Source organism: Musa acuminata, chromosome BXJ3-4 (assembly GCF_036884655.1).
Source record: "Musa acuminata AAA Group cultivar baxijiao chromosome BXJ3-4, Cavendish_Baxijiao_AAA, whole genome shotgun sequence".
In the NCBI taxonomy this organism is placed as follows: Eukaryota; Viridiplantae; Streptophyta; class Magnoliopsida; order Zingiberales; family Musaceae; genus Musa; species Musa acuminata.
The window spans coordinates 48,014,948-48,026,701 of NC_088352.1; the positions used below are offsets into that span (position 1 = coordinate 48,014,948).

An 11,754-nucleotide genomic window follows, 5' to 3' on the forward strand; every position below is an offset into this window, starting at 1 on the left:
TCTGGATTCCGGTCACCGATGGTACGAACAGGACTGCAGAATTTGAAGGGTTTGTCGTCGGAATAAGAGGTCGTCGTTTATCGAACACGATTCCTCTGTGAACTCGCGGACGAAGCATTTCGCCACGACATAGAACACGATTAGCCTTGTAACAGCAATCTGAGGCAATCGGTTTTTGGATGCAATATCTGAATCCGTCGGTTTCAAAACCGTTCGAAATGGTAAGGATCCGACCCGACAATATATTGCCATCCCATAAAAGGCCGGGCAGCGATAACCGGGCGGCCATTGGCTACCGGTAGGAGCGGCGCACGAAGCGGCCCTCCGCCTCCTCCGCTCCCCGCATCGCCCTCCGCCCGCCCGTATAAATCCGGAAGAAGTAACTGAAGCGAGTGAGGCAGAGGGTAAGTGGGAACGAGGGAAGGGCTCGAACCATCGTTCGTCGATCGTTCGGCCCTTCTTCTTCCTCTCCAACTTCTCCTCCTCTTCCTCCTCTATTCACCCCGTTGGAAGGATCCTTGTCTCGTTCTTGTAATCATCTCATCCTTCTTCTTCTTCTTCTTCTTCTTCTTCTTCTTCTTCTTCTTCTTGAGATGTTTCTGTAACTCGTATTCACATCTCATCTGTAAACAGGTTGCACAGAATGTGACATCTGCATGTTTCTTTATCTTCTTGAAGTTAATATGATTTGTGTTTACATCCTTTGTGTTGTGCTGTTTACGTTCCATCCTCTGCTTTGCGTTCTGCACATTCAATGATGTCACTCGATAGTGGATGCTTATGGTTTTCTGGTTTGCTGAGCATTCAGCAGAGACGAAGCTTAACTATAAGCCACTTGTAGCTTAGGGTTTGTGTGTTTTTAAGATTCGTTTGGCACAAGATCTGCTGCATAAATTTGTGCATGTAAGCCATTCGATTCTAGGTTTTGCCCTGGTGACTATAACTTTTGCATTTGCTTTTCGAGGACTAGGGTCTAAAGGAAGTTCAATATCAATATTCTTCGATAAGAAGATTCAACTATTGATTGAATTGGTGTTTTTCGATTGACATTTACCCATTGGATCATGTAAATCGGCACCAATTGATATTTAATTTTTATTTTTTTTGATAATATTGGATTGTCCAAGTGGGGGTCCGACCAAAGCACATGAAGGTAATAGGCTCATCTTGTAACTCATTGTACCTATGCAAATCATAAGCTGAAGTAACCGAGTGAATGGTACAAGTAGGTTGAGCTTGATCAGATGATCTGGCTCAACAAAAGTATGAAAACATTTGTTGAAGTTGTTCTGTTCCATGATATTACTTTGATAGTTTTTTAGCATCAATCGATAACTATGAACGCAATTTGTTATCTTTTCTCCGCATCAGTGATTAACATAGCAACTCCTTTGGCAGATATAAGCAATGGCAGAAGGTGAGGATGTTCAACCTCTGGTGTGTGACAATGGGACTGGAATGGTCAAGGTACAACTACATCTACATCATATTCTGCAGTCTATCGGTGCTTATGATCCAACTTTGTTGATAGAAATGAAACTACTATTGCTTTGTTCAGAACTTATTTGCAGGAAAAAAAACATGTAGTTGACCCTAAATGGTTGGGACAGTACAACTTATTGCTATGACTGTAGTAGAATTACCTGGGATGGTTATTGTACAACTTTATATGCATCACATTCCGTAGTATATCAATGCTTAGAATCCATCTTTGTAACTGGCAATGTAATTACTTCAAAGTATTGCTTTTTAGGGAAAAATGCATATAGTTGACCTCAGACAGTTGGCACATTATCGACTTATGTTTATTATTTTGATAGAATTGCTTGGGATGGTTATGGTACAACATCTGCTATCACACTCTCCAATCTGTCAATGCTCATAATCCAACAGAGAATGAAATTACTTGGAAGTAATACTCTGTACGGTACTTTATTACAGGAAAAAATACATGTAGTTGTATCACGGCTTATTGTTCCTTTTGTAATGGAATTAATTGGAAGTCAGAACTATCTCACTTTACCGTCTTATCTTTTTCCTTTATTATCTCAATTTACCAACTTATCTTTTTCCTCTCTTTCTAGGCTGGATTTGCCGGTGATGATGCTCCAAGAGCTGTTTTCCCCAGCATCGTAGGCCGCCCGCGCCACACTGGTGTCATGGTGGGCATGGGTCAGAAAGATGCATATGTCGGGGACGAAGCTCAATCCAAGCGAGGCATTCTGACTCTGAAGTATCCCATCGAGCATGGCATAGTGAACAACTGGGATGACATGGAGAAGATATGGCACCACACCTTCTACAATGAGCTCCGGGTGGCCCCCGAAGAGCACCCCATCCTCCTCACCGAGGCCCCTCTCAACCCGAAAGCTAACCGTGAGAAGATGACCCAGATCATGTTTGAAACCTTCAATGCCCCTGCTATGTACGTCGCCATTCAAGCTGTTCTCTCACTTTATGCTAGTGGTCGCACAACTGGTATGTATCAGATCTTATCTCATCAACAACATCTATGCAATGAACATGCATGTTGATGATTCTCACACTCGAACTCTTGTGCAGGTATTGTGCTGGACTCAGGGGATGGTGTCAGCCACACAGTCCCAATCTACGAAGGCTACGCCCTCCCACATGCAATCCTGCGCTTGGACTTGGCCGGACGTGACCTGACCGATAACCTCATGAAGATTTTGACCGAGCGTGGCTACTCCTTCACCACCACTGCGGAGCGTGAGATCGTGAGAGACATGAAGGAAAAGCTGTCGTACATCGCTCTCGACTATGAGCAAGAGCTGGAGACTGCTAAGACCAGCTCATCGGTGGAGAAGTCCTACGAGCTCCCCGATGGGCAGGTGATCACCATCGGCGCGGAGCGGTTCCGCTGCCCGGAGGTGCTCTTCCAGCCATCGATGATCGGGATGGAAGCTGCAGGCATTCACGAGACAACCTACAACTCCATCATGAAGTGCGATGTGGACATCAGGAAGGATCTGTATGGGAACATCGTCCTCAGTGGAGGATCCACCATGTTCACCGGAATTGCCGACAGGATGAGCAAGGAGATCACGGCATTGGCACCGAGCAGCATGAAGATCAAGGTGGTGGCTCCACCAGAGAGGAAGTACAGCGTCTGGATTGGAGGCTCCATCTTGGCATCGCTCAGCACGTTCCAACAGGTAAAGTGTTGGACCATGTCTCATCCGTGGTTCAACTAATTTACCCTCCATAAGTGAGGGGAAGTGTTAACAATATACATCAGATCATGTTTCGCCTTTGGTGATAGGGTTTCTGATTCGTGTTTAATCTTGGTTGCAGATGTGGATCGCGAAGGCGGAGTACGATGAGTCCGGCCCATCGATCGTGCACAGGAAATGCTTCTAAATGTTTGCTTTTCAGCGTCAACCAGATCAAGTCAGTCAAAATCCATTGGAAGGAGTTACGTTGTTGTTGCCCAGTGGCTGACGATGATATATGGGGCACACCTGCTTGCGGAGAAGAGAAGGGTCTATTTTGTTGTGTGCTTGTTATACACGAGGCTTTGATTAAACCAGAAAGAACATGATCATAAGCTCTTCTTTCCATTGTCAATCTTGGTCTCTTCTTGAGCTGTGTCGTGAGGCTTCTGTTCCGATATTGAACACCGGGTAGACTCGGTCCTTCTCACCATGTTTCTGAGATTTCCAGAGGAGTAAATGCTTTTTCTCATGCCGATGGTTGTGATTATTGGTGCTTGTTTGTGTTTCATGTTTCTTCTTGGATCAGCAAAGAGGCACACACATCTGAATCTATTTGCTGATTCACTTCTACGCTCGATGTACCTGAATTGATTAACTTCTGCACCCGACGCAAAGGTAGATATTAAGAAATAATTCTTGACGCAATACCACTTGAGAATCAGAATCCAAGAATTATGCTATGGTGATCAAAATAGCTTGTGATTTTAAGTGATTTAAAAAGTTTTAGACATCGACATCCCAAAATTCTCAAACATTCTAAAATATATAATATAATTAATAAATATGATTATATAACTTAAAATATGATATTAAATTCAAAAGATCTAACGTATAAAGTTATAATATTCATCTTTTAATAACAAAAATATTAAAAGACTAAAAAGCAATAAAGTTTTTACATCAAATTTAATTATTATCATAATCAATATCATCATCTTTCTTTTTCTCTCGTCCATCTTTATCAAAATATATTTTTTTCCTCTTCGACAATAGTTGAGTTTGAGGCTTCTGTGATAATTTTTTTTCTTTGTTATTTGTCTTATACATAATGTCTATAATTCTTCAACACCTAAGGATCTTGTCATATCTCCTCATATCAAACTGTCGTATTCAAATATAAACTTATTTTCGATATCTTGTAAGTTCACATTCATTTCTCCTACCAACTACTCATTTGAATCATTATTATCTTATAATGAGATTGGATCAATGTTATTTTATATATCATAACAAACCTTCAATATTTGATATACTTTATATAAATAATATTATGCAATCATTGATGCTCTAATTGATTGCTTCTTTTTATGTGAATCTATCACGTCATATAATTTAAAAATATATTAATATATATTAAAAATAAAAATAAATTAATTAAAACAAAAATATTCTATAATCCTTATATGCCAAAAGACACTCCAGTTTTGTTCACAACCCATAACACTATATGTCAAATGAAGAATTTTCATAATCAATTATTGTAAATTCGGGGTAGAATTTTCAAATAGACTTCATCATTCAACTACAAAATTTATTTTATTATTAGTAATAATATATATATATATATATATATATATATAATTAATTATATTAGTATATTAATACTTAGGGATATAGTTATCCTAAATCAAACTACCATTGGAATTAAAAAAAAGACCATCGATATTCTTATATAAAGATAATATATGTATGATTTTATCTTATACCCGAAGGTTTGAAACTAATTTTATAATATACTGATATAACCTATTTATAATTTTTATATCAAACTCATTAGAGATGTGCTCATAAGAAATTCTATGTTCAAATAATATCATGCTGCATGTAATGGATGATGAAGTTGATAATTCTATCTTTCGTCAATGATTATAAATATTTTATTATACTTTTATTTATTTCTATTAAGAGATTTTTGAATCGTCTCTTTTGCTCTACCCATAGCCTTATAAATATATCTTATTATAAACTTTTTTTTATTATCTATCAATTGAAAGACTTGGCCCATTACCTTTAATATATAAATGATAAGATTTTAAAAGGATAATATTAAAATGATATCACTAGTACTCTTGCCTTTCGTTTTTTTGAGATAAATATATTTTTCATATTATGTTTTTGATAATACACACTCTAATGTTACAATAGCAAATCAAGTGATATCATATCTTACAAATTTTTTATTTTCTATAAATTCTCTTATCATATTCAAAGTTCCACTATGATTATAAAAAAATCCAACAATAAAAATTATAGTTCTAAAGTCTTGAAGACTTTAAAAATACTTTCAATATATTCCAACATTAAATCGATACAATTACTTAAGATAAAAGATAAAACAATTAATAAGACTGGGGAGGTACATAGTTATTCTATTTAAATTGAAGATAAAGTAATTAAAAGATTAAAATTTTTAACAGATACTAATTAATACATAGTTGCTTTCATTGGGTTATAACTTGAATGATATTTTGTTTGCCAATTTCTTTCATAAACTTGCGAAGAAAATAATATATCTTTTCTCTATATTTTATAAAAATGATCTATCTATTGACTTCATATTTTTAAAGAACAATTGATCATAAAATTAATTATACTATTATGTTTTTTGTCGATCTAAACTTCTGAGTAACCATATTTTACACATAATTCTTTGTAGCCATTTAATAAGTTATTTATGTAATCCAACTTTTTTTTTCAGTAATAATACTCATATCTTATAATAACTTAGAGCTTTTAATCTGTTATCGTATCTTTCAATAGCTTTAATCATCCCTTTAAAACTATTTAAATGATAATTACTAAGGAAAAAGATAGAAGAAGTGAGTAATGTGTTGAATTGCTTTTCCCCTTATTTTCTTATCACAAGCATCACTTATATTTGTTTGTCTTAATTTAGCTTTTGCTTACCCTAATTGCTTCTATGATCTCTAATATATATATAAGGCTATCGATCCTTTTTTACTCTTCTCAGTAATTCATTTCCTTTTATGTCATATATTCTTTTCTCACTTGGATTGACACATTCAAAATAATCTTCTTCTTTATCATATCTAATATATTTAATATTATCTTTGGTAAAATTTTATAAGATTCATTTTTTTTTATCTTTTTTTTGTCATATAAGTCAATAGCTCTTCTTATACATCAAGTAGACACTTGTTGTAAGTTGATACATTCTTGAAATTTCCTATTAGATGTTGCTTTACATGAAAAATATCACATCTACTGATCTTAGAATCTTTCTTATCGTTTAGATAATTATATTCGAAGTTGGATCATTTCTTGAATTTTTTAAAGAATCTTTTGAATTATTTTGTATAATTATTATTAATCTTGAAACTCTAATAATAATTTCAAATAAATAAGATTAGCAATATTAAAATCTAAATAGTATATTATCAATCTAAATAAATATTGTTTTGTACAATAGTTAACAATCAACTATTAACAGTATATTATTTACTGTTAACAATAGTTAGAATGAGAGAAAAGTGTTATCAATGGTGGAAAGTAAGGAAAGAGAGGGCAGCAATGGTAGAAACTTCAGACGATGATAGCGACGAACGATGATAGCGACGAACGATTGTGGCAACGATAGAGGAAGCTACGAATACAACCATGACGGCAAAGGAAGCTGCGGACAACAACGAGAAAGCTACGAACGGTGATGTCATGAGAGGAGGAAACTTTAGACGTTTATTGGTGGCAGAGGAAGCTACAGTCCTCTCCCTCAATGGTGGAAGGAACTACATATAGAAGCAACGACGACAGAAACTACTAGGTACGAAGGCTAGGCCATCGGACCCATCCTTCAGCGACATAGGAAGCCTCGATCTTATGCATCGGCAGTGGAGGCAACGGTAGGGGAAGCATTGGCGACGAAGGCAGAAGTTGCACCAGGGTTGATGGCTGGGGTCATGCGAGCGTGTGAAAGGTGAGTTTTACGAGTAAGTAAAAGAAGTCTGGTTCAGTTGCTTCATTTAAATTAGGCGCTTGTCAGAGATGCTTGAGACCTGGGTTTAGGGAAGCGCCTAGTTAACACTTTATTGAAGCGCATTACCTGATCGTCCCTTAAGGCACACGAGCCTCGTCTCATCTCACCTTAGTACCTAGGCGAATGCTCGAATGCATATTTAAATTGCTGGTGATCTTTTGATATTAAACAATAGCTTCTAAACCTAATAGAATCACACATGAAAAAAAAATATTAGAAAAAATATGAATTACACGCGGATGTAATTCATTGGAATATATCTCAATCAATCGCTTACTACCAACGATGTACAACCATGTCGATCCTAAGTACAGAGGAAAAAAAAAAAAAAAACAAGGTGGAGTTGCATTAGGACAACAATGTCAGATGTTATGAAATAAACCTTAACCACTTTCATCCATGTCTTATCACCAACAACATACAAACACAAATCTTTAACGATGACCCAAGTCGGTCTTGCAAATTTTATTCCAACATAGGAACAAGCTTAAGAGAGTTGCTTACAGTACAACAGAGGAGGATCTCAAACGATGCAAGCAAGAGAAAAAGCTGGAGAAAAGGAGCCTCTTTTTCTAATGAGACCTTAAATACTCGTCACTTGGCAGTAGCTGCTAATTAACAAACTCCAGTGGTCTTGCCTTTGGCCTTACTGGCCAAGACCATCTTCTTCAAAGCTTCAGTCACAGAGCGTTGTATCTTCATCTCTCTGGCATGCTTGGCCTCCTCGCCATTGTTCTTTGGTGGGAGTGCATCAAGCTCATGCAACACCCTCTCAATGTCGTGAACGAGACGCTCTGCCAATGTCCGGCTGAAGTCCTCCCGGATGACGACACGGAGAACGGTCACGTGCTGTGCATCAGGCGGCATGGTGTATGCCGGCACAATCCACCCATACCTGCGTAAGAAATCTGACACCTCAAACTCATCATGTCGACTTCGGTCCTTGAGCGAGAACGCCACAAGGGGTACACCATTGTCCTTGGAGACTATGTTGAACCGCCCAGTCTTCTCAAGGCCATTCTTCAGCACCAAAGCATTCTCCTGACAGTTCTCAATTATGTTCTTGTACCCCTGCATCAATAGTCCGATGCTATGTGGTATTATGCATGAGAGAGCATACGAAAGAGTCAAATTTTCAGCAGAAGAATTCAAAAGTCTGCCAGAAAAACAAGACCTTCAACACAGTCACAAGATTAATCATGAAAGTCACAAAATTACATTAACTAGGCCTCTTACCTCATAACCCAAGCGAATTAGTTGGTAGTACTGTGCAATGACTTGGCTAGAGCCTGGAAATCATAGACGATAGATAGTGTCCCAACAACAATTGACTGTAGGGGGATAACAAGCTTTTGTGCCATGTGTTTGGTGGATTGATTTGTTACCTTTGGAGAAGTTGAGAGTGAATGTAGGTTGATCGGTGCCAAGGTAGTTGATGTGGAAGATGAGTTCTTCAGGTAAGTCCTCCTTGCTCCGCCAGATGACCCATCCAATGCCAGCATACACAAGACCATATTTGTGGCCACTGACATTAATGCTCTTCACTAGCGGTAGTCTGAAGTCCCATGTCAGGTCTGGGTACAAGAATGGTGCAATGAACCCACCGCTCGCAGCATCAACATGGATTGGTGTGTCCCAACTGTGATACAATTATGGTTTAGTCTAAACAAATGATGGCACGTTATTGATAATAGTAAAAAGGGATGGAAAAGGAGCAATTTTGACTTAAGGAACAAAAGAAAGTAACTACACAAAATTTAGAAAGCAAAATTGCCTCTAAAGTTTGTCATCGGTCTAGTTGTTCAATCATATAAAACATAGTTTTTGAAAGGTACACTTGACAACAATTCACTAGCAGGATATGAAGTGAAGAGTGACGGACTTTCAGTTATGGTTGTTGAGGTAGGCCTGGTAATGAGACTGAACTTGTTCGATAAATCAGGTTGGTTATCGATTGTTCGTTCATGAAGTTTAAATACGATAGCCATTGAGGAGGTCATGAGTGGATTTATATGCTTACCCAGTTTCCTTGTTCTTCTGAGTTAAGAGGTCATTGAGAAGCTTCACATCCTCGAATTCTCCATTAAGGGTTGAACCTAGGATTGCGGCAACACAAATGGTGTTCTCATCAACCATGTCAACTGCTTTGTGAGGGTCCATGACAAAGTAGTCATCCCTCAGCTTCACTTCCTTAAGTTCCACCTCAAAGTACCTCGCGAACTTCTCCCAGCAGACCTATTATGATCAAAGAGTTGTGTCGCAATACTTAAAACATGCAATAGGTAGAAGGTAGACATACCTAAGATAATTCAGCATCAAATGCTTACTTGTACGTTGGCACCGGTGACAATGTTCGGTTTGTCACAAGGCTTGCCTTCAGCTTTCCTCTTGTTCTGCCATTTCCTCTTGAAGGCTAGCCCAGCAAGCATTATGGCTTCTGAAGAGCCCACAGTTCCAACTCCCACCGCAGCCTCTGACTCACCGATAGGAGCATTGAAGAGATGGGCAATCATGTTCACACATCGGTTCTGAATCAACAAAGGAACATGAATGTTAAAGCAGTCAAGCTCATTTTTTTCTTTAGCTGGGAGATTATGACTACAAATCATTCAAATTTTTGGCTGGAATTAAATGGAAATCACTTGATTTTCTGGATTAAAGGTGGTGACAATATGCTAATTTTTGTATTTGACACTGGTTCCTTGATCCACTACAACAACCTCTTTTACATTAATCAAATATCATGATTGAGAATTGTAGTCTTCATTTTTTGTTAATTTAACTAAAAATAATAATCACTATTTCTTTTCTTTCATCCTTCCACAATACGCAGTAGTGTCTCGCTATGTAGCAGGTGAAGTCCAAAACCAAATCTATTTTTTACGAAAGAAAAGTGCGAGTGACTGACCAATTCATATTTCTCCCTAAAAGCTCAAACTTTGAGATGGATCTAAAGACTCCTCGCTCAAAAATCCAACATCAAGATCACCCTCTTGAGGTCAATCATCGCATGGCGGGAAAAGACCAGAGCTACTGATGTCCAGGCGAACGATTTCGAGTCCGGCCTGCAGGAATAAGGAAGGGCGGACCGCGCCAACGCCAGTCGGCTCCCGACATCCGCGTCGGCTTCAGCCATGCGAAGAGAAGCATCGGCTGATCTGGGGATTAGTTCTTCTTCCTTCGTCTAACCCTGTTTTCCCGGAGAGGGGGGAGGCCGGGGGAAGCGTCTTGCCCACACCCCGACGATCACGCGGCACAAATCTTAAAAACGGGCCCATCGAGTCCAAGCCCGAATCTCAACGGACCATGGATGTGGCTGCCGATTGATAAGATGTTCCCCAATTTTGATCGAGCCACAATAACATTAATTGGATGTCAATAATATGATCAATTTGTTCATATCACCTAATAAATCACTCGATCTGATAACTTTCAATTTGACTAACCTAGCTAGCGAGATCATGTGAAATCGGGCCAACGATCGATTTATTAGGTGATATGAACGATCGATTACGACTGCCGTCCTCACACCGACATCTATATTGAAGCTGATCGCAACGTAAAGCTACCGAAGCCCCAGCGACACGTCAAACCAAAACCAAACCATTTGTGACCGTCGACTCTGAACCCCAATAGCATCGACTCACCAGGGGCCAAATCGAGTCTTATTGCGGTCCCCACTGGGTTCGAGTCACGGGTTGATGGGGTTCGATGTCGATTGGTACGACTTCACAAGTCCCCACGATTAAATGTCCCTTAGTCGGCAACCGTGATGCGAGCTTATACGTCGCGTGGAAAGCAGGGATTGGTCGACGAACTAGCGGTGCTCAGCAAATAACTCAATTTAATATGATCCACCGGCGGAGACGGATCCACGGACACATCAACCCGCGTCCCCCACAGTATTCATTATCGGATGGGGTCCACACGTTCGGCGAAACGGTCATTTTACTTGCAAGGGAAGGCATTTCATCAAACAAGATGAGGGAGAGATTTACCTGCAGCTCGGTGGTGACGGGGTACTCGTCCATGTCGACGTAGTTCTTGTTGACGGCGGCCATGATGAGCTTGTCGCACTCCGGCTCCATCCAGGTGGTGACGAACGACGCCAGGTTCAGCCGCGGGTTCCCGTCCAGCATCAGCTCGTCGTTGATGATCTGGTACGCCGCCTCCTTGGGGATCGAGTTCGCCGGCATCCGGAACCTGCACGCCGCACGATACGACGGTCAAGTGGTTCACGCGACAAGAGTAGAAGCAGAAGCAGAAGAGCAGACCTGGGGAGGGAATCGCGGACGTAGCGGGAGGCGAAGGTGTGCTGGATCGACACGTCCGTCTCCGACGCGATCCTCGAGAGCGCCATGGTCGTTTCCTGCCTGAAACCGGGAGGATATGGAGGTATCTGAGAGATAGGGAGGTGGGTGTTTACCTTGGCATGGATGGTGTTATTATAGTGGGGGATAGGCTTGCTTTTTCGTATACAATAATGGCAGACATTGGGCCCTTTCAGTGGGACAGAAGATGGTG

General features: G+C 39.7%; 2 protein-coding genes across 3 annotated transcripts; one reads left to right on the forward strand and one right to left on the reverse strand.

Moving 5' to 3' along the window:
* Positions 1-272: 272 nt before the first annotated feature.
* Positions 273-3,588, forward strand: LOC135635610 (actin-like). Of its 2 annotated transcripts, none has more exons than XM_065146810.1 (5): positions 273-404; positions 1,399-1,467; positions 2,085-2,478; positions 2,563-3,176; positions 3,316-3,588. In XM_065146810.1, exons 2-5 carry the CDS (start codon positions 1,408-1,410, stop codon positions 3,379-3,381), a joined length of 1,134 nt encoding a protein of 377 aa, XP_065002882.1. In that variant the 5' UTR covers positions 273-404; positions 1,399-1,407; the 3' UTR covers positions 3,382-3,588. The 2 variants fall into 2 exon arrangements, with proteins under 2 accessions (XP_065002882.1, XP_065002881.1); XM_065146809.1 differs by having other exon boundaries at positions 392-531.
* Positions 3,589-7,663: 4,075 nt separating this feature from the next.
* LOC103982275 (glutamate decarboxylase) lies at positions 7,664-11,707 on the reverse strand. Its single transcript, XM_009399164.3, has 7 exons — positions 11,505-11,707; positions 11,229-11,433; positions 9,558-9,758; positions 9,251-9,465; positions 8,616-8,869; positions 8,467-8,519; positions 7,664-8,301 (listed from the first exon to the last, which is right to left on the reverse strand). The coding sequence occupies exons 1-7, from the start codon at positions 11,588-11,590 to the stop codon at positions 7,846-7,848; spliced, it is 1,470 nt and encodes a 489-aa protein (XP_009397439.1). The 5' UTR covers positions 11,591-11,707; the 3' UTR covers positions 7,664-7,845.
* Between the last annotated feature and the right edge of the window lie 47 nt (positions 11,708-11,754).

Bases quoted from the DNA above. Each gene is read 5' to 3' on its own strand.
- LOC135635610 (XM_065146810.1), top strand. From the start codon at position 1,408: ATGGCAGAAGGTGAGGATGTTCAACCTCTGGTGTGTGACAATGGGACT. The intron at 1,468-2,084 runs GTACAACTACAT...CTCTCTTTCTAG, and splicing joins ATGGGACTGGAATGGTCAAG to GCTGGATTTGCCGGTGATGA. The intron at 3,177-3,315 runs GTAAAGTGTTGG...TCTTGGTTGCAG, and splicing joins CGCTCAGCACGTTCCAACAG to ATGTGGATCGCGAAGGCGGA.
- LOC103982275 (XM_009399164.3), bottom strand. From the start codon at position 11,590: ATGGCGCTCTCGAGGATCGCGTCGGAGACGGACGTGTCGATCCAGCAC. The intron at 9,759-11,228 runs GTAAATCTCTCC...TTGTTGATTCAG, and splicing joins CCGTCACCACCGAGCTGCAG to AACCGATGTGTGAACATGAT. The intron at 9,466-9,557 runs GTAAGCATTTGA...TGATCATAATAG, and splicing joins TCACCGGTGCCAACGTACAA to GTCTGCTGGGAGAAGTTCGC.